The sequence below is a fragment of the Dendrobates tinctorius genome, unplaced genomic scaffold (assembly GCF_039654945.1).
Source record: "Dendrobates tinctorius isolate UK_male_01 unplaced genomic scaffold, ASM3965494v1 ptg000010l, whole genome shotgun sequence".
In the NCBI taxonomy this organism is placed as follows: Eukaryota; Metazoa; Chordata; class Amphibia; order Anura; family Dendrobatidae; genus Dendrobates; species Dendrobates tinctorius.
The window spans coordinates 11,413,030-11,435,696 of NW_027361678.1; the positions used below are offsets into that span (position 1 = coordinate 11,413,030).

Below are 22,667 nucleotides of genomic sequence, written 5' to 3' on the forward strand. Positions count from 1 at the left end.
TGCCGGGCCATGGAAGAATGCTTGAAACCGGTCCCTGGTGCAAAAAAGGTTGGGGACCACTGCATTATACTATATGGAGTTTGGATATGGGGAGTGCATTATACAATGTAGAATATGCCTAAGGGGAGTGCATTATACTATAGTTTGCCTATGGGGAGTGCATTTTACTGTATAGTTTGCCTATGGGGAATACATTATACAATATAGAGTCTGCCTGCAGGGAGTGCATTATATTATATAGAGTATGCCTATGGGGTATGCAATATGCTATAGAGGCCTATGAGGAGTGCATTTTAATATAGAGGCCGATGGGGTGTACGTTATACTATATTGAGAACTTTCTGGTGCATTATACTATACATTATACTATATGAAGGCTATCTAGGGGGCCATCATACAGTGTGGGGATTACGGTGAGGGGGCCATCATACAGTGTGGGGATTACGGTGAGGGGGCCATCAAACAGGTGGCTACCAAAGGGTCAGTATACTATGTGGGTGGTACTATACAGTGAGAGGGCATTATACTGTGTATGAGGTAGCTGTACAGGGGGAGAGTGAGTGCCGACACCACGGGAACAGAGTCGTCACGGGAGGTGAGTATAAGTATTATTTTATTGGGGCCAAGCAGGTTTGTTCTAGTAGACGAAAACCATTTAATATAAACACACAAAGCTGGACTTCATTTTTCACTGGGGGTGCGAGGACACAGTGGAGACTGAGGGGGGGGGGGGGGAGGAAAACACAGTAGAGGCCAGGGGGAGGGGGACATAGCAGAGCCTGGGGTAAGGATACAGTAGAGACCTGAAGGAAGGCACAGTAGAGGCCGAGGTGAAGACACAGTAGAGGCTGGGGTGAGGACATAGTAAAGGCCAGGAGGACATAGTAGAGGTAAGAGGGAGATCACAGTAGAGGCCTGGGGGGGGGGGGGGGGGGGGTTGGGGGGAGTACACAGTGGAGCTCGGTAGGAATGCCTAGAAGGCTCAAGGGGAGTACATGGTAGAGGTGGGGGGGGGACACAGTAGAGGCCGGTTGGGGGGGGGGGGGGGGAGAGTGGAGGCTGGGTCAGGGGATACAGTAGAAGCCAGGGAGAAGACACAGAAGAGGTCGGGTGGGAGGGGGTACAGTAGAGGCGTGGGGAGTACATAGTAGAGGCCAGGGGACTGGGGAGCTCACAATGGAAGCCAGAGAACACAGTAGAGGCCGGGGGGAAGGCACAGTGGAGGCCAGTCGGAGGCAAAAGAGGCCAGAGGACACCGTAGAGGCCAGGTGGGGGGAATACAGTAGAGGCTACCGTAGAGGCCGGGGGAGGACACAATAGAGGCCAGGGGGTGAGGACACAGTAGAGGACGAGAAGGAGGAAACGGTAGAGGCCGGGATGTGAGGACACGGTAGAAGCTGGCTGTACACAGTAGTGGCCGGGTATTGGGACCGGGGGAGAGATGAGGATACAGTGAAGCCCGCGGTCTGTTTCTCTTCTGGACTCGGGACGGATTCAGAATGAGGCGGGAATTCACTGTTGCCATAGCAACCCCTGAGCTCAGACGTCCCCAGCAGCTGCTCTGTTGCATGCGCAGTGGGCTCCTATCAAGAGCTCAGTAGTGCGCTTGCGCAGCTAATGTGTCGTCACGTCCGGGTTTCGCCGAGCAGCGGCAGACGGTCATGTACCCGGTTTGGCCTCCCCGTTATGGCGGCCCATCCGCGCCTCCGGCTCCCGTTGGGCCTCCCGCGGGTCCCGCTTTCCAGAGCTTCCGCGACCAGCACCTCGCTCAACTGGAGCAGCTCCAACGGATGCACCAGCGGCAGCTCGAGAGCGTGCTGCCGGCTGGGCCTCCCCCGGCCCCGCGACACTACTACAGCCCGCCGCGGCCGCCCGCCGCCGCCTTCCCCTTCCCACCTCCACCGCCCTATGGACACGGCGTCCCGCCTCCCGACTACCAGCAACCCGCGGCCCCTCCTCCGCCACCGGAGCCGGAGCAGCCGCCGCCTCCGCCCGCCCCAGAGCAGCCGCCGCCTCCGCCGCCCCTGCCCGGCTCTGAAGGGAACCCCGGGGACAAGAAGAACCTGGAGGTGAGGGGGTCCGGATATATAGGGTGCGGGTTTACAGGGTGCAAACACGTGTGTATGTGTACATACATATATAATCATACAGTGCAGAGCGAGGGGGTACATATATATATACACCGTGCAAGGTAATGGGGTGTGTGTATAATCAGTGCAGGGTGACGGGGTACGTATATACGACATATATACAGTGCAGGGTGATGGGGCAAATGTATACACAATTCAGGGTGACAGGTTATATATTAGTACCCAGTTGCCCTGTATTTGTGTGTGTGTGTATATATATATATATATATATATATATATATATATATATATTATAGCTTATGTTCGCGGGTGCTGCCATATTTTTTTTATTGGGGTTTTACAGTTACCCAGAGACCAAACATGACATGATGGTTGTCCGCAATCTGCCCACTATTGATTTGTGGCTTATAGGCAGGGGTTATAGTTATGAAAAAATATGCATCTTCGCTAATTCATCCTGAAGCCGAAAATTCATGTCTCATAATTATCAGATCTATATAAGCCACAATATGTATAAATTTCTTTCGAAGACGCCAAGTGTGGGGGCAACATTAGCTTCTTCCACTTATCTATCTGTGTGTAAAGATATGTACCTTTGTTATCAAACCCTCTGAAAGGACCTTTCCTGCCTTTGTCACCCCATTTGTCGAGTATCAGCTGCCGGCAAAGCCATCAGGGGCTTATCTACAGCATTCTGTAATGCTGTAGATAAGCCCCGAATCCCCTCCCCGGTGTAACCCAAAAGATAAGAAAAATGAGTTAGATTATACTCAACGGGGGGGACAGTTCGATGGGTGTCACGGTGCGGTGCCTCCCATCTTCTAACGGTGACGTCCTCTTCTTTGCTGCTTGTTGTGGCTCCTGTGCAGGCGCACTGCTCTGCTCTGTTGAGGGCAGAGCAGAGTCCTGCAGTGCGCAGGCGCCAGGAGAGGTCCGGCGCCTGCGTACTGCAGTATTCTGCTCTGCCCTCAACAGCAGTGCGCCTGCGCAGGAGCCACAACAAGCAGCAAAGAAGAGGATGTCACCGTTAGAAGATGGGAGGCGCCGGACTGGACCGCGACACCCATCAGACCAAAACCGGACCTGGGACCGCCCCTGGGTGAGTATAATATAACTCATTTTTCTTATCTTTCAGGTTACATCGGGGGCTTATCTACAGCATTACAGAATGATGTAGATAAGCCCCTGATGGTGGTGTTGGCAGCTGATAAACAATGGGGTGAGAGATTCCCTTTAATCACCTGTCCGATATATATACGGTTTCCTACGCACAATAGACATCACTTCCCACTATACACATTTCCTACTTTATGTCCATTGTACCAGTCCATTTCTAAGGCTAGGATCACACTTGCAGATGGGCGGAGGAGGTGTGGCTGTGGGCGGAGCTTCACAGAGGAAGTCCGCAGCTCGCCCATCCACAAGTGTGAACTTGGCCTAAAAGACTCAGGATGTTGTGTTTTTTTTTTTTTTTTTTTTCTTACTGAAAATCTGTGTGTGTGTGGGGGGGAGGGTTGAGTGCCCCTTTGACTAGGGGCTTCAGAGATTTTAAGATTTCCTATGATGCCTCCCCCTTTTTGAACTTGCATTGGGAACCAATTTACAGAGGGTTTACCCAGCTTCACCGTCGGGACAGCCTGTCCTCGTTGCCATGTTCACTCCTATTCTTATGCTGAATGGTAAAATTGTATTGCTGTAGAACCAAGCTCCACCGCAGGCGATTACCATGGTCACCGGCAGGGCTGTGAAAGTGGAGTTGGTGTTAAATGGACCGACTCCTAAAATATATAATAAATTTGGTTCAGTAGTAGAATGGAGGATGTGCTGTAAATGTTTTCATAAGAATTTGGGAAAGTTATGAAATGTCCTTTAAATATCTATTTTGTTCCTGATCTCAGCTTTTAGGTGAGATTAATAATCTGTGCTGCACTTTATGCACATGCTCAGTATGTCGTTGGTTTGGCTTACTGACTCCACAACCCTGTATATACAGTTGTGTGAAAGTGTTTGCCCCCTTCCTCATCTATTTTTTTCCATGTTTGTCACGCTTAAATGTTTCAGATCTCCAAACAAATGTAAATATTAGACAAAGATAACACAAGTAATCACAAAATGCAGTTTATAAATTAAGGTCTTTATTATTAAGGGGAAAAAAAAACAACTTCAGGGCCCTGTGTGAAAAAATGATTGCCCCCTAAAACTAATAACGGGTTGGGCCGCCCTTAGCAGTAACAACTGCAATCAAGCGTCTGCGATAACTGACTTTGAGTCTTTTACAACGCTCTGGAGGAATTTTGGCCATTCATCTTTGCAGGATTCTTGCAATTCAGCCACATTGGAGGTTTCTGAGTATGAACAGCCTTTTTAAGGTCATGCCACTGCATCTCAATCAGATTAAGGTCAGGACTTTGACTAGGCCACTCCAAAGTCTTAATTTTGTTTTAATTAAGCCATTCATAGGTGGACTTGCTAGTGTTTTGAATCATTGTTCTGCTGCAAACCCAAGTGCGCTTCAGCTTGATGTCACAAACACATTGCCGGACATTCTTCTTCAGGATTTTGTGGTATAGAGCAGAATTCATGGTTCCATTTACCGCAGCAAGTCTTCCAGGGCCTGAAACAGTAAAATAGCCCCAGAGTATTACACTACCACAACCATATTTTACTGTTGGTATGATGGTCCTTTTCTGAAATGCTGTTACTTCTACCCAGATGTACTTGGACTTACACCTTCCAAAAAGTTCAACTCTTGTCTCACCAGTCCACATAATATTCTCTCGAAAGTCTTGGGGATCATCAAGATTTTTTTCTGGCAACACTGAGACAAGTCTTATTATTATTATTATTATTATTATTATTATGCAGTTATATAACGCCATTTATTCCATGGCGCTTTACATGTGAAAAGGGGAAATATAGACAAGTATAGTAAACGTGTAAGACAAGGGACACACAAGTACATAAGGAGAGGGGACCCTGCCCGCGAGGGCTCAGTCTACAGGGATGGGTGAGGATACAGTAGGAGAGGGGAGAGCAGGTCATGCTGTGGTTCAGTAGACCGAGGATCATTGCAGGCTGTAGGCTTGTCGGAACAGGTGGGTCTTCAGGTTCTTCTTGAAGGTTTCCGTTGATGGTGAGAGTCTGATGTGTTGCGGCAGGGAGTTCCATAGTGTGGGGGAAGCACGGGAGAAGTCTTGTATGCGGTTGTGGGAAGAAGAGATAAGGGGGGAGTAGAGAAGGTGATCTTGAGATCGAAGGTTGCGTGCGGATAGGTACCTAGAGACCATGTCACAGATGTATGGAGGAGACAGGTTGTGGATGGCTTTGTATGTCATGGTTAGGGTTTTGAATTGGAGCCTCTGGACGATAGGAAGCCATTGAAGGGCCTGGCATAGGGGCGAGGCTGGGGAATAGCGGGGAGACAGGTGGATTAGTCGGGCAGCAGAGTGTAGGATGGACTGGAGCGGAGCCAGAGTGCTAGAGGGGAGGCCAGAGAGTAGGAGGTTGCAGTAGTCGAGGCGGGAGATGAGTATGCACTAGTGTTTTTGTGGTTTCATGGTTGAGGAATTATGTTCTTATTGCTCAGCAGTTGTTTCAATCTTGGAACTCTGCCATTCAGGCCATTTTTGCCCATTTTCTTTCTTAGGCCGGTTTCACATATGCGTTTAGGGCCACAGCGTCGGCCTGCGCACGGCCGCCGCTAATCCCCGCCCCCTGCTGCGCCTCCTCCGGTAGCTCCGCCTCTGGGCGCATGACGCTGCATGCGTCCCCTATCTTTATCACTGAGGACGCAGGCCGTGCGCATTGAGTTTGGCGGCGCCTGCGTCCTTTTGACGGTGCGCCGACCAGTGCCAAACGCAACCTGTTGCAATTTGGTTGCGCTCGGCGCACCGTCAAAAGGACGCAGGCGCCGCCAAACGCATACTGCGCACGGCCTGCGTCCTCAGTGATAAAGATAGGGGATGCATGAGGCATGCAGCGTCATGCGCCTGGAGGCGGAGCTACCAGAGGGGGCGGGGGTAGGCGGTGGCCGTGCGCAGGCCGACGCTGCGGCCCAAAACGCAAATGTGAAACTAGCCTTATGGAGGAGTCATGGACACTGATCTTAACTGAGGCAAGTGAGGCCTGCAGTTCTTTGGATGTGTTGTGGGGTCTCTTGTGTCCTCTTGGATGAGTCGTTGCTGCGTTCTTGGGGTGATTTTGGTCAGCCGGCCACTCCTGGGAATGTTCACCACTGTTCCATGTTTTCACCACTTGTGGATGATGGCTCTCACTGTGGTTTGCTTTAGAAATGGCTTTATAACCTTTTCCAGACTGATAGATCTAAAACACTTTTTCTCATTTGTTCCTGAATATCTTTATCGTGGCATGATGTATAGCTTTTGAGGATCTTTTGGTCTAGTTCACTTTGTCAGGCAGCTCCTATTTGTAATTTCTTGATTGAGAACAGGTTTAGCAGTAATCAGGCCCGGGTGTGGATAGGGGACGTGAACTCTCTTCCCAAAGATGTAATAAACCACAGTTAATTTTTGTTTTAAGGGAGGGGGCAGTCACTTTTTCACACAGAGCACTGTATGTTTGGATACATCTTTTTTCTGACCTCCCATATCATACAATAGCACCCTTCTAATGGTGAAAATGCAGCAGGAGTCGACAGTACCCTATAGCTGACACCTTGCTGTATCAGCCTTGATTTGTTTTGTCACCAACCATGGCGTTTTTAACCTCTTACATGCTGCTGTCAATAGTGATTATGCCATCAAAATGCTTAACAGAGTGTAAGGGCTCCCTCTTTAACCCCTTCAGCACCGAGGTCTTGATCGTGTGGTCCTGATACTTACCATGGCAATTCACGGCCTTGGAGTCCTCCAGCTATGATGGCCTGTTCAGAAGTTAGCAACATTTAGGTGGTAAAAAAGAACACCTTTCCTTCCTGTCATGCCAATTTTTATTCCTGAAAAGCACCCGAATGGTTAATAAACTACCTGACATAAGTTTTGAATACAATGAGGGGTGCTGTTTTTAAAAATGATCTCAGTTTTTGGGATTTTACTAGATATAGGTCCTCCAAAGTCACTTCAAATCTGACTAGGTCCCTAAAAAAGTAAGTTTTGTAAATTTTCTTTAAAAAATGAAAAAATGCTGCTACAGTTTTAAACCTTCTAACATCCTAACAAAATAAAAGGATATTTTAAAAATGGTGCTGATGTGAAGCAGACATGAGGTAAATGTTTTTATACAAATGCCCAACTATACTGGAGGAACAACTCACATTACTATACAACCACACAAGAAGCTCTGAGTATAAAACCAACTAAAAACAATTTTTATTCAAATTTAAATAATAAAACAGAGACTAAACAAGCAAAGACAAAAAATTAGGAGAGCTAGGTGACATATATATGTCTAAACAAGATTAAGGCTATGTGCCCACGTTGCTTTTTTGAAGCAGAATATTCCTGAGTGGAAACGCACACCCTCTTCCCGGAAAAACGCATGCGTTTTATGAAGCGCTTTTGTAAGCGTTTTGACGCTTTTGTTGAGCATTTTAGCATGCGTTTTATGAAGCGCTTTTGTAAGCGTTTTGACGCTTTTGTTGAGCGTTTTAGCATGCGTTTTATGAAGCGCTTTTGTAAGCGTTTTGATGCTTTTGTTGAGCGTTTTAGCATGCGTTTTATGAAGCGCTTTTGTAAGCGTTTTGACGCTTTTGTTGAGCGGTTTAGCATGCGTTTTATGAAGCGCTTTTGTAAGCGTTTTGACGCTTTTGTTGAGCGTTTTAGCATGCGTTTTATGAAGCGCTTTTGTAAGCGTTTTGACGCTTTTGTTGAGCATTTTAGCATGCGTTTTATGAAGCGCTTTTGTAAGCGTTTTGACGCTTTTGTTGAGCGTTTTAGCATGCGTTTTATGAAGCGCTTTTGTAAGCGTTTTGACGCTTTTGTTGAGCGTTTTAGCATGCGTTTTTGCAATACTATTGTATGTATGCAGAAACGCACGCGTTTCCGCAAAATTAATGAATATGCTGCGTTTTTTTCTGCTAAGTGTTTCTGCAGCAGAAAAAAACGCACCGTTAGCACATGTGAGGATTCAATTATGATTACATGGGATGCTTTTCTTAAGCGTTTCCGCAGCAGAAACGCGCGTCTAAAAGCGCCGCGGAAACGCTTAAAAAACACTACGTGGGCACACAGCCTAAGTATCCACATTTCATGAATAAATTACTGCCATAGGTGCATACAGCAAGTTACATTTCATTTATGAATACATTCTATGCCAAAAGTGCAAGAAGCAAGTTCGCTAATCATGTCTCCACTAATAATTTCAGTGTGAATAGCAAAGATTCTATCAATCTCAACATACTGTTATCGCTGATTAACCCCTTAACGACCGCCGATACGACTTTTAACGGCGGTAATTAAGGGTACTTAAACCACAGCGCTGCTAATTCATGGCGCTGTGGAGTAAGTAAATAGCGCCCCCCAGTGTCGGATTTTCTCCGGGGTCTCGGCTGCAGAGGGTAGGCGAGACCCCAGAGAACATGAATCGGGTCGGTTTTTACCGACCCCGCTTTTGCGATCGCCGTTATTAACCCTATAACGGCGACCGGAAAAAAAGCAGCGATTTTGCATTTAATTTCTCTTAAATAAGGTCCCCGATCCCCCCCCCCCCTGCACCTCCTGGAGGTCCTCTGTCCCCTCCCGGTGGTCCTGGGTCCCTGCGGCTTCCTCCGGTGGGCGCCGCCATCTTGGATCCAGAAAAAATGGCGGGCGCATGCCCTGTGCGCCCGCCGGGAATCTGCAAGCTCCAGCTGGCCGATTCCATTCATTCATTTTGATCACTATGATAAGCTATCATAGTGATAAAAAAAAAAGAAACAGTAAATAGCCAAACCCCCCCCCCCCCCCCCCCCTGTTTATCACCCCCTTAGATAGGCAAACATAATGAAATAAAGAAAATTATTTTTTTTTCATTTTTCCATTAGGGTTAGAATTAGGGTTATCACTAGGGTTAGAATTAGGGTTGGGATTAGGGTTAGGGGTGTGTTATGGTCGGAGCGAGAATTGAGGGGTTTCCACTATTTACCAACTTTGGGGGTCTAATTTCTCCTGTTACCCTTGGGAAAATAAAAAAATTGGGGGCTAAAAAAAAATCACTTTTGTGGGAAAAAAAAGACTTTATTTTCACGGCTCTGCGTTATAAACTTCTGTGAAGCACTTGGGGGTTCAAAGTGCTCACCACACATCTAGATCAGCTCTTTGGGGGGGTCTAGTTTCCAAAATGTCACTTGTGGGGGGTTTATACTGTTTAGGCACATCAGGGGCTCTGCAAGCGCAACATGACTCCCACAGAACATTCCATCAAAGTCTGCATTCCAAAATGGCCCTCCTTCCCTTCCGAGCTCTCCCATGCGCCCAAACAGTGATTCCCCCCCACATATGGGGTATCGGCGTACTCAGGACAAATTGCACAACAACATTTGTGGTCCAATTTCTCCTGTTACCCATAGGAAAATAAAAAATAGCGGGCTAAAAAAAATCATTTTTGAGGGAAAATTTTTTTTTTACATTTTCACGGATCTGCGTTTATAAACTTCTGTGAAGCACTTGGGGGTTCAAAGTGCTCACCATATATCTAGATAAGCTCCTTCAGGGGTCTAGTTTCCAAAATGGGGTCACTTGTGAGGGGTTTATACTGTTAGGCACATCAGTGGCTCTGCAAACGCAACATGAAGCCCGCAGACCATTCCATCAAAGTCTGCATTCCAAAATGACGTTCCTTCCCTTTCGAGCTCTCCCATGCGCCCAAACAGTGGTTCCCCCCACATATGAGGTATCATCGTACTCAGGACAAATTGCACAACAACTTTTATGGTCCAATTTCTCCTGTTACGCTTGATAAAATAAAACATAGCGGGCTAAAAAATCATTTTTGAGGAAAAAAAGTGATTTTTTTATTTTCACTGCTCTGCGTTATAAACTTCTGTGAAGCACTTATGGGTTCAAAGTGCTCACCACACATCTAGATAAGTTCCTTCAGGGGTCTAGTTTCCAAAATGGTGTCACTTGTGTTTTTTTTTTCACTGTTTAGGCACATCAGGTGCTCTCCAAAAGCGACATGGCGTCCAATCTCAATTCCAGCCAATTCTGCATTGAAAAAGTCAAACGGTACTCCTTCCTTTCTGAGCTCTGCCGTGCGCCCAAACAGTGGTTTACCCCCACATATGGGGTATCAGCGTACTCAGGACAAATCGCACAACAACTGTGGGGGTATGATTTCTCCTGTTACCCTTGTAAAAATAAAAATTTGGGGGCGGAAAGATCATTTTTGTGGAAAAAAAATGTTTTATTTTCACGGCTCTACGTTATAAACTTCTGTGAAGCACTTGAAGGAAAGTGCTCACCACACATCTAGATAAGTTCCTTAAGGGGTCTAGTTTCCAAAACTGAGTCACTTGTTTGGTGTTTCCACTGTTTAGGAACATTAGGGGCTCTCTGAACGCAACATGGCATCCGATCTCAATTGCAGACAATTCTGTGTTGAAAAAGTCAAACGGCGCTCCTTCCCTTGTGAGCTCTGCCGTGCGCTGAAAAAGTGGTTTACCCCCACATATGGGGTATTGGCGTATTCAGGAGAAATTGCACAACAAATTTTGTGGTTTATTTTCTCTTTTACCACTTGTAAAAATAAAAAAAATTGGTTCTGAAGTATAATGTTAATTTTTTCCTTCCACATTGCTTTAGTTCCTGTGAAGCACGTAAAGGGTTAATAAACTTCTTGAATGTGGTTTTGAGCACCTTGAGGGGTCTAGTTTTTAGAATGGTGTCACTTTTGGGTATTTTCTGTTATATACACCCCTCAAAATGACTTTAAATATGATGTGGTCCCTAAAAAAAAAAAATGGTTTTGTAAATCTTGTTGTAAAAATGAGAAATCTTTTGTCAACTTTTAACCCTTATAACTTTCTAACAAAAAAAATTTTGTTTCCAAAATTGTGCCGATGTAAAGTAGACATGTGGGAAATGTTATTTATTAAGAAATTTTTGACATACCTCTCCTGATTTAAGGGCATAAAAATTTTAAAATTGCAAAATTTTCAAAATTTTCGCTATATTTCCATTTTTTTCATAAATAAACACAAGACATATCGAAGAAATTTTACCACTAACATGAAGTACAATATGTCACAAAAAAACAGTCTCCGAATCAGCGGGATCTGTTAAAGCGTTCTAGAGTTATAACCTCATAAAGTGACAGTGGTCAGAATTGTAAATATTGGCCCGGTCATTTAGCTGTAAAATGGCTCTGTTACTAAGGGGTTAAACATCAATGAACATACAATGTCGTACTTCCATATTTATACAGTCACCATTGCTCCCCTTCGCCCCAGTGCACGTTTAGTGTATTACTTCATCAGGACACCTGCTGATTAGCTAACTTGCTTCTTGCACTTTTGGCATAGAATGTATTCATAAATGAAATGTAACTTGCTGTATGCACCTATGGCACTAATTTATTCATGAAATGTGGATACATAATCTTGTTTAGACATATGTCACCCAGCTCTCCTAATTTTGTCTTTGCTTGTGTAGTCTCTGTCTTTTTATTATTTAAATTTGAATAAAAATTGTTTTAATTAGATTTATACTCAGAGCTTCTTGTGTGGTTATGAGGTAAATGTTGTTCAATGACTATTTTATGTACTGTGACTGTCTGGATTAAAGGGAAAATCATTCAGAGTTTGAAAATTGCTAATTTTTAGATTTTTTTTTTTTGACAAATTTCTGATGCCAATGTTTTCTGTGTTTTTTAATAAGTTTACCATTAGCATAAAGTACAATGTGTCCCAAAAAAACAATCTCATGATCAATCAGATCTGTTGAAGTTTCTTAGAGTTAATACCACTTAAAGTGACACTGGTTAGATTTGAAAAATTTGGTCCGGTCATTAAGGGGTTAATAATAAAGGCCTTCATTTATAAACTTCAGTTTGTTTGCTTGTTATCTTTGTCTAATATTTACATTTATTTGATGATTGAAACATTTGTGTGACAAACATGGAAAAGAATAGGAAATCAGGAAGGATCAAACACTTTTTTCATAGAACTGTATTGTGTAGCTGTACCCCGTTGCTTTGTATTGCATGTATATGTACCCCCGCCGCGCGCTGGATTGCGTGTATACCACCACCGCCGCGCGCTGTGTTCCTCACTAGGGCTTTCCTCTTGCAGGAGGAGCAGCAGTTTTATTATCAGCAGCATTTACTGAGTCTTCAACAGAAAGCTAAGAGATCTGCAAAGGAGATGGTGGCGTCTGCTGCCGATTCCCCGCAAGATGTGCTACACTCATCTGCTGGATATGCTCCACCCCCTCCTCTCCAGGAGCCGCCCCCACTGGATGAAGGCCTGCCCCCTCCACAGGATTCCACGGTAATTTTTCCACCATTTCTGTTAAGTGACAGACAGCTCTCAATGATAATTTGCAGTCTGTGGGTTTCCTCATCTATAGGTGTTCATTGTCCTCATCTATAGGTGCTAATTGTATGTGGGCCTCCTCATGCATAGGTGCTGATTTGCTGTGGGCCTCTATCTATTGGTGTTCATTGTATGCAGACCTCCTCATCTGTAGGTGTTCATTGTATGCGGGCTGCTCATTGTACGCAGATTTCCTCATCTATAGGTTCTCATCCTTATCTATAGGTATGGATTGGTCTTTGGCCTCCTCATCTATAGGTGCCCATTGTCCGTGGGTTTAGCCATCTCTAGGTGCTCATTGTATATGGGTTTTCTCATCTGTAGGTGCTCATTTCCAGTGGGCCCCCTTGTCTATTGGTGCTCACTGCCAGTGGGCCCCCTTGTCTATTGGTGCTCACTGCCAGTGGGCCCCCTTGTCTATTGGTGCTCGCTGCCAGTGGGCCCCCTTGTCTATAGGTGCCCGCTGCCAGTGGGCCCCCTTGTCTCTAGGTGCCCGCTGCCAGTGGGGCCCCCTCGTCTCTAGGTGCCCGCTGCCAGTGGGGCCCCCTCGTCTCTAGGTGCCCGCTGTCTGTGGGGCCCCCTCGTCTCTAGGTGCCCGCTGTCTGTGGGTCTCTTTTCCCATGGGACCTTATTCTGGTTTTATTTTTTTTCAGCCGAGCATGAACCTGACGGAGGATCCGGAACAGGCGCAGAGACTGAAGACACTGCAGGAAGCCGCCGCTCACTGGCAGCAGCATGAACAGCATCGCTTGGGTTTCCAGTATCAGGGAATCATCCAGAAACACAGCACGTTACAGCAGCTGCTCCAGCGGTCCCAGCAGCTGCTGGCAGAGCCCCCCCACCTCGCTGTAAGTCATATCCTGGCACAGGCTGCATGTTGAGTCGGCAAAGTAGATTTTCAATGCTAATATGGAAGCGCTCGCACTTTACCTTTTGTTTTGCTGATATTATTCACTGCATTATAATAGCAGATCTCACCACTGTGTCTGTGGAGTCCAGGATCTGGCACACCAGAGTTCTGCTCATCCCTTCCTCCCTCTGTGTTGGGCTTTGCACATAGTTTATGGTTCAAGTACAGATAACAATTTCCTGAAGGACTATTGGTCTCCAAAGCCAAACTGACAGTTTCCTAATCATCAATCTGTACCTGAATGTGAAATGCTGGTTTGTAAATACTTCGAGAGCAGGTAGAGAGTGGTGGTGGTGTGTCCAGATGGCGTATCGGAGTGTGGAAAGAGAGGAAAAGCATCTATGACTTCTGAGAGAACAGGCTGTAAATAGAAAGCGCCAAATCTCATATCAGGTGTGTCCGCGCGAAGACGTTGACCTTGTGTTTGGCGATGAGGGGGTATCCCCTGCTTTCTATGATGCAGTTAACGCCGTGTAACCGGCCAGGCCTCTCGCCCATCTATTGAATTGGGGTAACACGAAATATGTGCCAGGAAAAGCTGTGGTGATCATGTAAAATTTTGATTAGTTTGCCCTATGCCTTAGTATTTCAGGTTGCTTACTGTTTCCAGTAACCATCAGTAGCTGAACTAAGATACAGGCAGTTGTAGCTGTGAAGTGACTACCCTCCTAGAATTACAGGGAGACGTGCTTTCTTGAGATCGGCGCTTTGCGGCTTGTAGGTGGTCCAAGTTGTATGTAACGCTGTGTCTGGCGCTCACTGCTGCATGTTTCATTTCAGGCCATGTCTGTGGATGTGCAGCTCCAGCACCACGAGATGCAGCAGAAGCAGTTTCTGCCACTTCACCAGGAGTGGGAGAGTCAGTTTAAGAAGTGGCAGGAGTTACTCCAGACGTACCCTCACAAGGACCAGCTGCAGGACTACCACGTGCAGTGGACGTCGTGGCAGGCACACATGAAAGCCACAAAATCTCAGCTCAAAGACAAAATTACCTCACTGAAAGGTTTGAAGCAGCAGTTTGGGGGCAACCATTACATTGCTGTCGTTCCTCCTCAGTACCCAACATATTCTGCAGTCATGCCCCCTGCTGTACCCCCTGCTGTACCCCCAGGATTAAACATTCCGCCTCCATTTTCTGCACCTGGACCTCCAATGTATAGCACGGTTCCCCCTCCACCCTTACCTACTGCACCAGCAGCAGCTTTCAGTGAAGTTGCCCCTCCTCTGCCCCCAGTGTCTGCGCCACCATTGCCACCTGCAACAAGTGCCCCTCCCCCTCCACCACCTGATAACACAGCATCCATGGAAGCCGTGCCACCACCTTTACCACCCGAGAACACGAGTGGCACTGAGGTGCCTCCACTACCAGAGATGACTAGCTCCACTGTCAGCCAACTAGTGCCACCGCCTGCAGTAGACTCCTCTGCCCATTCACCTGTAAACGCGGACACTTGTGAGAATATAATTCCGCCCTCCGGACTCTCCTACCAGGCACAGCAAGCTCTGAAGTATGCTGCGCTGGCCAAGAACTCCCCATCTTTTCCTGCCCATAAACCACCACAACAGAAGTCAATTGCACATGTTGGCAGTTCACAGCTATCAGAGGAATGCCCTGATCCCAAAGACAACGCCAAACCTTTAGTATTTCCATCAAGTCCATCAAAGCTAGCTGAGAAGGAAACTGTACCTCCTATTCCCCAGACCATCCACCCAATGAACATGGCAGGACCCAGGTGAGGCCGTGAGATGTCCTAGATCTGTACATATGTGATGGTGGATGTGATATTACTGATATCTGTATATATCTGATAGTGGATATGATATTACTGAAATCTGTATATATCTGATAGTGGATGTGATATTACTGAAATCTGTATATATCTGATGATGGATGTGATATTACTGATATCTGTATATATCTGATGATGGATGTGATGTTACTGATATCAGTAATATCACCCCATCATCAGATATGTACAACTATCAGTAACATCACACCCATCATCAGATATATGCAGCTATCAATAATATCACTCCATCAGATATGTACAGCCATCAGTAATATCACATCCATCATCAGATATATACAGATATCAGCAATATCACATTCATCATCCGATATATACAGATATCAGTGACATCACCCCCATCATCAGATATGTACAGATGTCAGTAATATCACATTCATCATCCGATATATACAGATATTAATAATATCACCCCATCATCAGATATGTACAGATGTCAGTAATATCACATTCATCATCAGATATATACAGATATCAGTAATATCACCCCATCATCAGATATGTACAGCTATCTGTATATATCTGATGGATATGATATTACTGACATCTGTACATATCTGATGATGGATGTGATGTTACTGATATCTGTACATATCTAATGATGGGGTGAATTACTGATGGCTGTACATATCTGATGGGGGTGATATTATTGATAGCTGTACATATCTGATGATGGGGGTGATGTTACTGATATCTGTATATATCTGATGATGAATGTGATATTACTGATATCTGTTCATATCTGATGATTGATGTGGTATTACTGATGTTTGTACATGTCTGATGATGGATGTGATATTACTAGTGATGAGCGAGTATACTCGTTGCTCGGGTTTTTCCGAGCATGCTCGGGTGATCGAGTATTTTTGCGTGCTTGGAGATTTAGTTTGTCGCCTCAGCTGCATGATTTGTGGCTGCTGGCTAGCCTGAATACATGTGGGAATCCCTAACAAACAGGCCTGTCCTAACAAACAGGCCTAATTAGCCTGTTCAGCAGCCACAAATCATGCTGCTACGGCGGCAGAAACTACATCTCTGAGGACAACCGAGCATGTTCGGAAAAACCCGAGCAACGAGTATACTCGCTCATCACCAGATATTACTGAAATCTGTACATATCTGACGATGGATGTGTTATTACTGATATCTGTATATATCTGATGTGTTATTACTGATAACTTGTGTGTTTATGTATAACATATATCTGATCTCCTTTTTTTTTTTTTTTTTTTTTTTTTTTTTTTTTGTTATATTAGATTTCCTACTCCTGGTTATGAGACTCCAAGATTTTCTGTACCTCGAGGAGGTATGTTTCCTGGATCGATGGGTCCACTTGGTTTTCGTGATCCTCGTCCACTTCTGGGAGGAAAGCATTTTCATGGCTCCAGTTTCCATTCTGCTAATGATGCTTTCCAAGGGCAGAAGCCAGCGTCCACCCTGGAGCAGCGTGCCGAATCTGCACCGGACCCAGGAGACTGTGATCGATCCATGCAGAGCTCAGAGCCCGTTCTCCAGATGCTGACTCCACATAAACAAGCATGGGAGCAAGGGCAGAGACATGCAGACAAATGGGACAAGTGTCAGGGAGAGCTTCCTGGAAAAAAATGGGATGAGCAGCATCATGTGTCTGCAAACAGATGGGACCAACCAGAAGAGCCGCAAACATGGGATCGTCCCACAGAAAGCAGCTGGGACAAGAGTGATAGACACAAATGGGATGTTAAAGACAAATATTTCAGTTCTGGGACAAGCAGATCTCAGGAAAATGCAGATATCATGGAGTCTCCTGAAGGCAGTGCTGATACTCCAGCTCAGCAGGTTTTAGAGAGGGCCGAGGCGTTCCCGAGAGACATGAGAAAGAAACATGAAACCCCTCAACCTGACAGACCAGATAGCCAAAGAGAAGGCATAAGTAATAAATGGGGAGACCCTCAAGGCTACAGCTGGAGTGCTTCAGACTCCCCCCATGACAGTTGGTTTGGTCCCAACAGACAAGCTCAAGACAAATGGAGCATTGCAGAGAATACTGAAGACCTTCGTAGTGATGCTGGTGCTTCTAGAAATAATGTGGGTCCCCCACTAGACAAGTTTATTCCATTCCAAGGCCCAAATCGTTTCAGGTTTGGTGCTCCAGAGATGCCTCCCCGTGGAAGAGCTAGATTTCCTGGTGAACCGCAACGTAGCAGGTTTACTGGCCCAGCGGGCTTCAGTCGAGAACGATTTAGCAGTCCTGAAGGACTTCCAAGAGACAGATATGGTGAAGCAGAGAGTGGACATCGACATCAGTTTAGCAGTACTGAAGATCAACCTAAACATCTTTATGAAGGCACTAGTTTCCCAACACACAAGACCCGTTTTGATTGTCCTAACCTCCCACCAGACAGATTTAGAGCTTTAGAAGCTCCCCCCACCATGGGTCCGTTTCGAACTGACAGCACCTCTCATGTAAAGTGGGGCTTTTCTGAGGAACGTGAAAGGTTTGATGTGGATAGCTCTCAAGATGGTTGGACAGGTAAAAGGGCCCCATATAAGGGCTCTGATAGACCTGAATGGCAGTCTGAAGGTGGAATGGCAGAGAGTGTGCCTCCACTGCCCATGAGTGACCCTGCAAATAAACATGTTGATGAGCGATGGAATAGACAGGTTGGTAGTGATGCCATGGGTGGAAGGCAGGGGGGAAAATTTGGCTTTGCTCCTGAGCACGAGCAGAGCAGTCAGAGCTTGCCTCTCGACAACAGGGATAGGAAAGAAACCCCTCTTGATGGGAAAAAAAAATCTGATGAGCAAAATGCCTCCACAGCGTTGCCTGCACCTTTCCTCGGCCCAATTGCGGTGGGTAGTGAGGTGTTTAGTGCTGACTCTGAGAAAACTGATCTCTGTGGGGAGATGGAAAAATATGACAAGAGTACAAAAGATCACTCACTTAATAAAGAAATTATCTCCAAAGTCCCAACACCACCGCAGATGGCTGGACCAGCTTCTCCTGTAGAAGAGAGAGCTGCTGAGACTACAAATTCCAGTCTCCATAAAACTGAAGCCATTCCTACAATGCAATCTGGTCCGTCGTCTGAGAAGTCCTTGCCTGGTCTTGACACAAAAATGGGTCTCATCTCTGAGGCGACTGTGAAAAACGCAGAGAAGTTAAATGCGCTCCAAGAATCACCACCTACTTGTTCTTCAAAAGAGCCAACTGCAAGTGATTCAGGTGTTCTCAGGCTGGAGGCTACAAAACCCAATGTCCCCGGGGATCTGATTACTAATCCATCCTCTCTGACAAAACCAGATGAGACCCAAGGGTCCCCTGATAACTGTCCTGGCCCTCCAACTCCTGCTGGGACTGTCCATCAATTAGCTTTCTCTTCTCGGTCTGCTGTCTCTCCGACTCCTACAATCAGACCTGGCGCCCCGTGTGTTGCCACTCCTGGAGCTCAAGTGGTTTCTTCTGTCAGACCTATAGCCCCTCGGGCAACTTTTCCTTTCAGGCCTGGAGTTCCTCAGAATGCCGGTCCGGTCAGGTCAGGAGCACTATTGGGACCTCCTCCAATTAGACCTAGTGTTCCCCGAGCCTCACCTCCTGTCAGATCTGGAGCCCCTAGGCCACCTCCACCTGCTAGGCCTAGTTTTCCTTGGGCTTCTCCCTCCATTAGACAAGGTATTCCCCATGTCAGGCCTGGACAAGTGAGAGCAGCTTGCCCTGTTAGGCCGGGTGCACCTAGAATGCCCCTGCCTGTGAGGCCGGTTGACTTTCATCCTCCTGTTTCTGATGAGGATTTCAGTGAAGACATTCCTCCAGATGAAGAAGATGTGTATGAACATCCTATCAATGTAGATCCAAGAGCGCAATCGTTTTATAAAGGGGCTGATCTTGGGAAATCATTGACTGAACCTCAAATTCCCTCAGACCATGAACATTTCATGGAGAGAAAACCTTTTTCCAGGATGTCTGGTCCAGAAGGTCATCGAGGCCATATGAGGCAACCTTTTCCAAATCAAGACCTGGGCATTGCTGAAAGTCGTATACACCCTGAGGCACGACCGTGTAATTACAGTGACTATGAGCTGTCCGGTGAGCCTGAATATTATCCTAGTGACTTTTCTCTTGAAGGTCCAAGGAGAGGGAATATAAATCCCAGATATAATCATTTGTCCAGAGGGCGATCAAGGGGATTTATTCGTGATAGACTCCCTCCCCGACCAGGAAGACGTGATGTATTAGATTTTCCCATTGAGAGAGATTTTGAGCCTAGGGCCCCATTTTTAGAAGATAAAGTACTATTCAGAGAAGGTCCAGATAAGTCGCCACAATATGATCGGGAGACATTCCGTGGAGAACCAATGCCTTTTGAGAGGGAAAGGTTTTTAGATCCTTTATTGAATAATGGAAGGAGAGACCATCCTGGTGAAGAGCTTAGAAGTGAGGATTGGGAAAGCGATAGATACTGGCATGATGAAGAACAAGAGTTTTCTAGAGACCCATATTTCAGGGAAGATCGTCTCCCAGTGTCTGGTCCACCCTTACCTAGTGATGTTAGATGTGACCCTTGGCATAGGGAGAGCGGTTTAGACCGTGAAGGCTATTACGACAGAGCAGAAAGACGTTACTTACATGATGATGATGATGATGATCAAAATTTTCTCAGAATCCCTGTAGATCCAGATATTACTCACAGGGAGAGGGACTGGCTGCCTTCCCGCAGGTCTCTGTCACCACATCGTCCTTTCTCCCCTGGTCAGCCACGTTCTTCGTTGCCTCCTCTTCCACCTCTTGACAACTACCGGGAAGAAAGATGGAGGCTAGAGAGAGATCTGTCTGACAGAGATTTTCATGAACGCACAGAGCCTAGGATACGGGAATACTCTGATGTTCCTTCATGGCGCGAGGACAGAAAGCACGAGTTTCTAGAAAGTCCAAATCTAGATCCCCGAGAAGACCAATGGATTCCATCTGATAGAGCATTGGGCGAAGGTTTGAATGTACTTCCAGCCCAGTCTACAGGACCAGACTCTGAACCTGCTGGCCATGGTATGGTCGCACTGAGCCAAAGGCAGCATGAAATCATACTGAAGGCCGCTCAAGAGCTAAAAATGCTTCGGTGAGTTAATTGTGTGGTTGGTTAATAGTGATGGGTGTGGACTGTCATCTGCAAAATCTTTTAGCTTTTCCTTTAGTTTGTGAGACCCACGCTCTCCTATTCATTGACTGTTCAGCTTTAACAAATTTGAGACCAGAATTACCGTATATACTCATGTATAAGCCGACCCACCCCCCTAATTTTGCCACAAAAAACTAGGAAAACTTGTTGACTCGCGTATAAGCCTAGGGTTTAATGGTGGTCCAAGAAGATGCTCCATAGATAAACCCCCCATATGCTGCTGCACAAGGGTTAATGCTGGCCCAAGAAGATGCTCCATAAATACCCCCCATATGCGGCTGCACAAGGGTTAATGCTGCCCCATAAATACCCCCCATATGCTGCTCCACAAGGGTTAATGCTGCCCCATAAATACCCCCATATGCTGCTTCACAAGGGTTAATGCTGCCCCATAAATACCCCCATATGCTGCTTCACAAGGGTTAATGCCCCATAAATACCCCCCATATGCTGCTCCACAAGGGTTAATGCTGCCCCATGAATACACCCCATATGCTGCTTCACAAGGGTTAATGCCCCATAAATACCCCCCCATATGCTGCTCCACAAGGGTTAATGCTGCCCCATGAATACCCCCATATGCTGCTTCACAAGGGTTAATGCCCCATAAATACCCCCCATATGCTGCTCCACAAGGGTTAATGCTGCCCCATAAGATGCTCCATAAATACCCCTTATTTGTTGCTGCTGCAATAAAAAAAAAAAAAAGACATACCTCTCCGTCGCTGGGGGCCAGGTGCCGGTGTCCTGAGCCCCTGGCAGTGGTGATATTCACCTGTCCCCGTTCCAAGCCGTGCACCGCTGTGTCTCCCGTATCTCTGAATTGACAGCAGAGGGTGCGCACTGACTACGTCATCGCGCCCTCTGCAGACACAGCAGGAGGACCCGGAGACAGCGGTGCACGGCTTGGAACGGGGACAGGTGAATATCACTCTGCCCCCGTCATACTCGCCCCTCCTAGCCGCAAGGTCTTCCCTGCAGCGGCAGCCCCTGCTTCTCACTCTGCCGTCTGTTTCCAGTTCCTGCATTCAGCTGGTCAAGTGGTACCGCTCATTAAATATGCACATATTCATGAGTATATACGGTATTTCACGAACATGTATGGGTTTAGTCCTTCCACTCTGCAGATTCCCCAGATTACAGTAGTCCATGTAAGAACGGATGCTGGAATTTCTGACCCTGGTAGTCTCCGTGTTATAGTTCTTGTCCATTACTGGCCGAGTGCTGGAGAGATGAAGGGTCAAGTCCTTATAATCTGTTGTTCTTGTCATACACAGGGAGCAGAAGGAACAACTGGATAATCTGAAGAATTTTTTCAGCAGCTCAAATCCATCTGATACCCTGAACCCCGTCCCAGCTACTCAGCAAGAGGTGTTACAGGTGAGCGGGCACTGTGCAGATACTGACGAGGGTAAATCCGCCATAATCTGATGTAGGGGTATAATGTTGGGGCTTCATTTGCTTTGCTTTCAGGTGCCTTCAGGCTCTTTGGATAAAGTGGAGGGGGCTGCGACCTCCACTCTGGCCTCATCTGTGAGAGGGGCTGCAGAGCACTGGGATGAAGACTCTTTCAGTGGATTGTGGGATGAAGAACGACAAGTTGGTCGTTCTGCTAACCTACCTGTTGGGTCCAAACTGCCAGGAATTCAGCAGACAGTAGACTATGCACATGGTAAAGGTGAGAGCTCCCCGTCCTTTACGGTCTGTCACGTCAGGTCCTCATGCTATTCGGTTTATGCTCTTCTCTCTGTCCTAGACCTCACGGTGGGTAAAGTGGAACAGATGCCCTATGGGGAGAGAGTGGTATTGCCTGAGCCTGCCCTGGAGAGAGGGAGTTCTTCATTTCCTACTGGTATGAGACCTACGATGCTGGCCAGTGCCATAGCTCTGGTACTTCCTGTGACCATTGGATATCCCATAGGGTGGTTTTCAGTTCTGTACGTCCATGTACATGGACTTGTTCTTTACCTGTTAGTGTTCTTGTCTTTAGCGTTTTAGTTTCATTATTAGATTGTCCACTGCTGGAGAATCCCTTTATGTATATCCCTAAAGTGCTGCAAGAAATAAAAAATGTAGACTTATCTCCTGGACGCCGGTGGCTCTCCCTATAAGAGTCCTTGTGATATGGGCAGCATCATGAGATCACTACGAGCGACCGCCTCTCTATTCTGTTACGGAGGACAGTTGAGTGCCGTATGTGTCAATTTCTGGCAGCCCAATATACAATGGAACTGGGGG

General features: G+C 46.4%; 1 protein-coding gene and 1 long non-coding RNA gene across 2 annotated transcripts in view; both read left to right on the plus strand.

The window, feature by feature from the left end:
- Positions 1 to 1,560: 1,560 nt before the first annotated feature.
- Positions 1,561 to 22,667, plus strand: part of YLPM1 (YLP motif containing 1) — a 94,700-nt gene continuing 73,593 nt past the window's right edge. The window contains exons 1-8 of the mRNA XM_073586890.1: positions 1,561 to 2,069; positions 12,316 to 12,513; positions 13,212 to 13,406; positions 14,249 to 15,201; positions 16,533 to 20,369; positions 21,707 to 21,809; positions 21,903 to 22,107; positions 22,186 to 22,281. Coding sequence (XP_073442991.1) covers positions 1,662 to 2,069; positions 12,316 to 12,513; positions 13,212 to 13,406; positions 14,249 to 15,201; positions 16,533 to 20,369; positions 21,707 to 21,809; positions 21,903 to 22,107; positions 22,186 to 22,281 — 5,995 coding nt within the window. The 5' untranslated portion in view covers positions 1,561 to 1,661. The remainder of the gene's footprint in view (positions 2,070 to 12,315; positions 12,514 to 13,211; positions 13,407 to 14,248; positions 15,202 to 16,532; positions 20,370 to 21,706; positions 21,810 to 21,902; positions 22,108 to 22,185; positions 22,282 to 22,667) is intronic.
- On the plus strand, positions 2,361 to 3,567 carry LOC141098912 (uncharacterized). The gene is made up of 2 exons (XR_012234386.1): positions 2,361 to 2,848; positions 3,017 to 3,567. It is a non-coding gene; the product is annotated as an uncharacterized lncRNA (long non-coding RNA).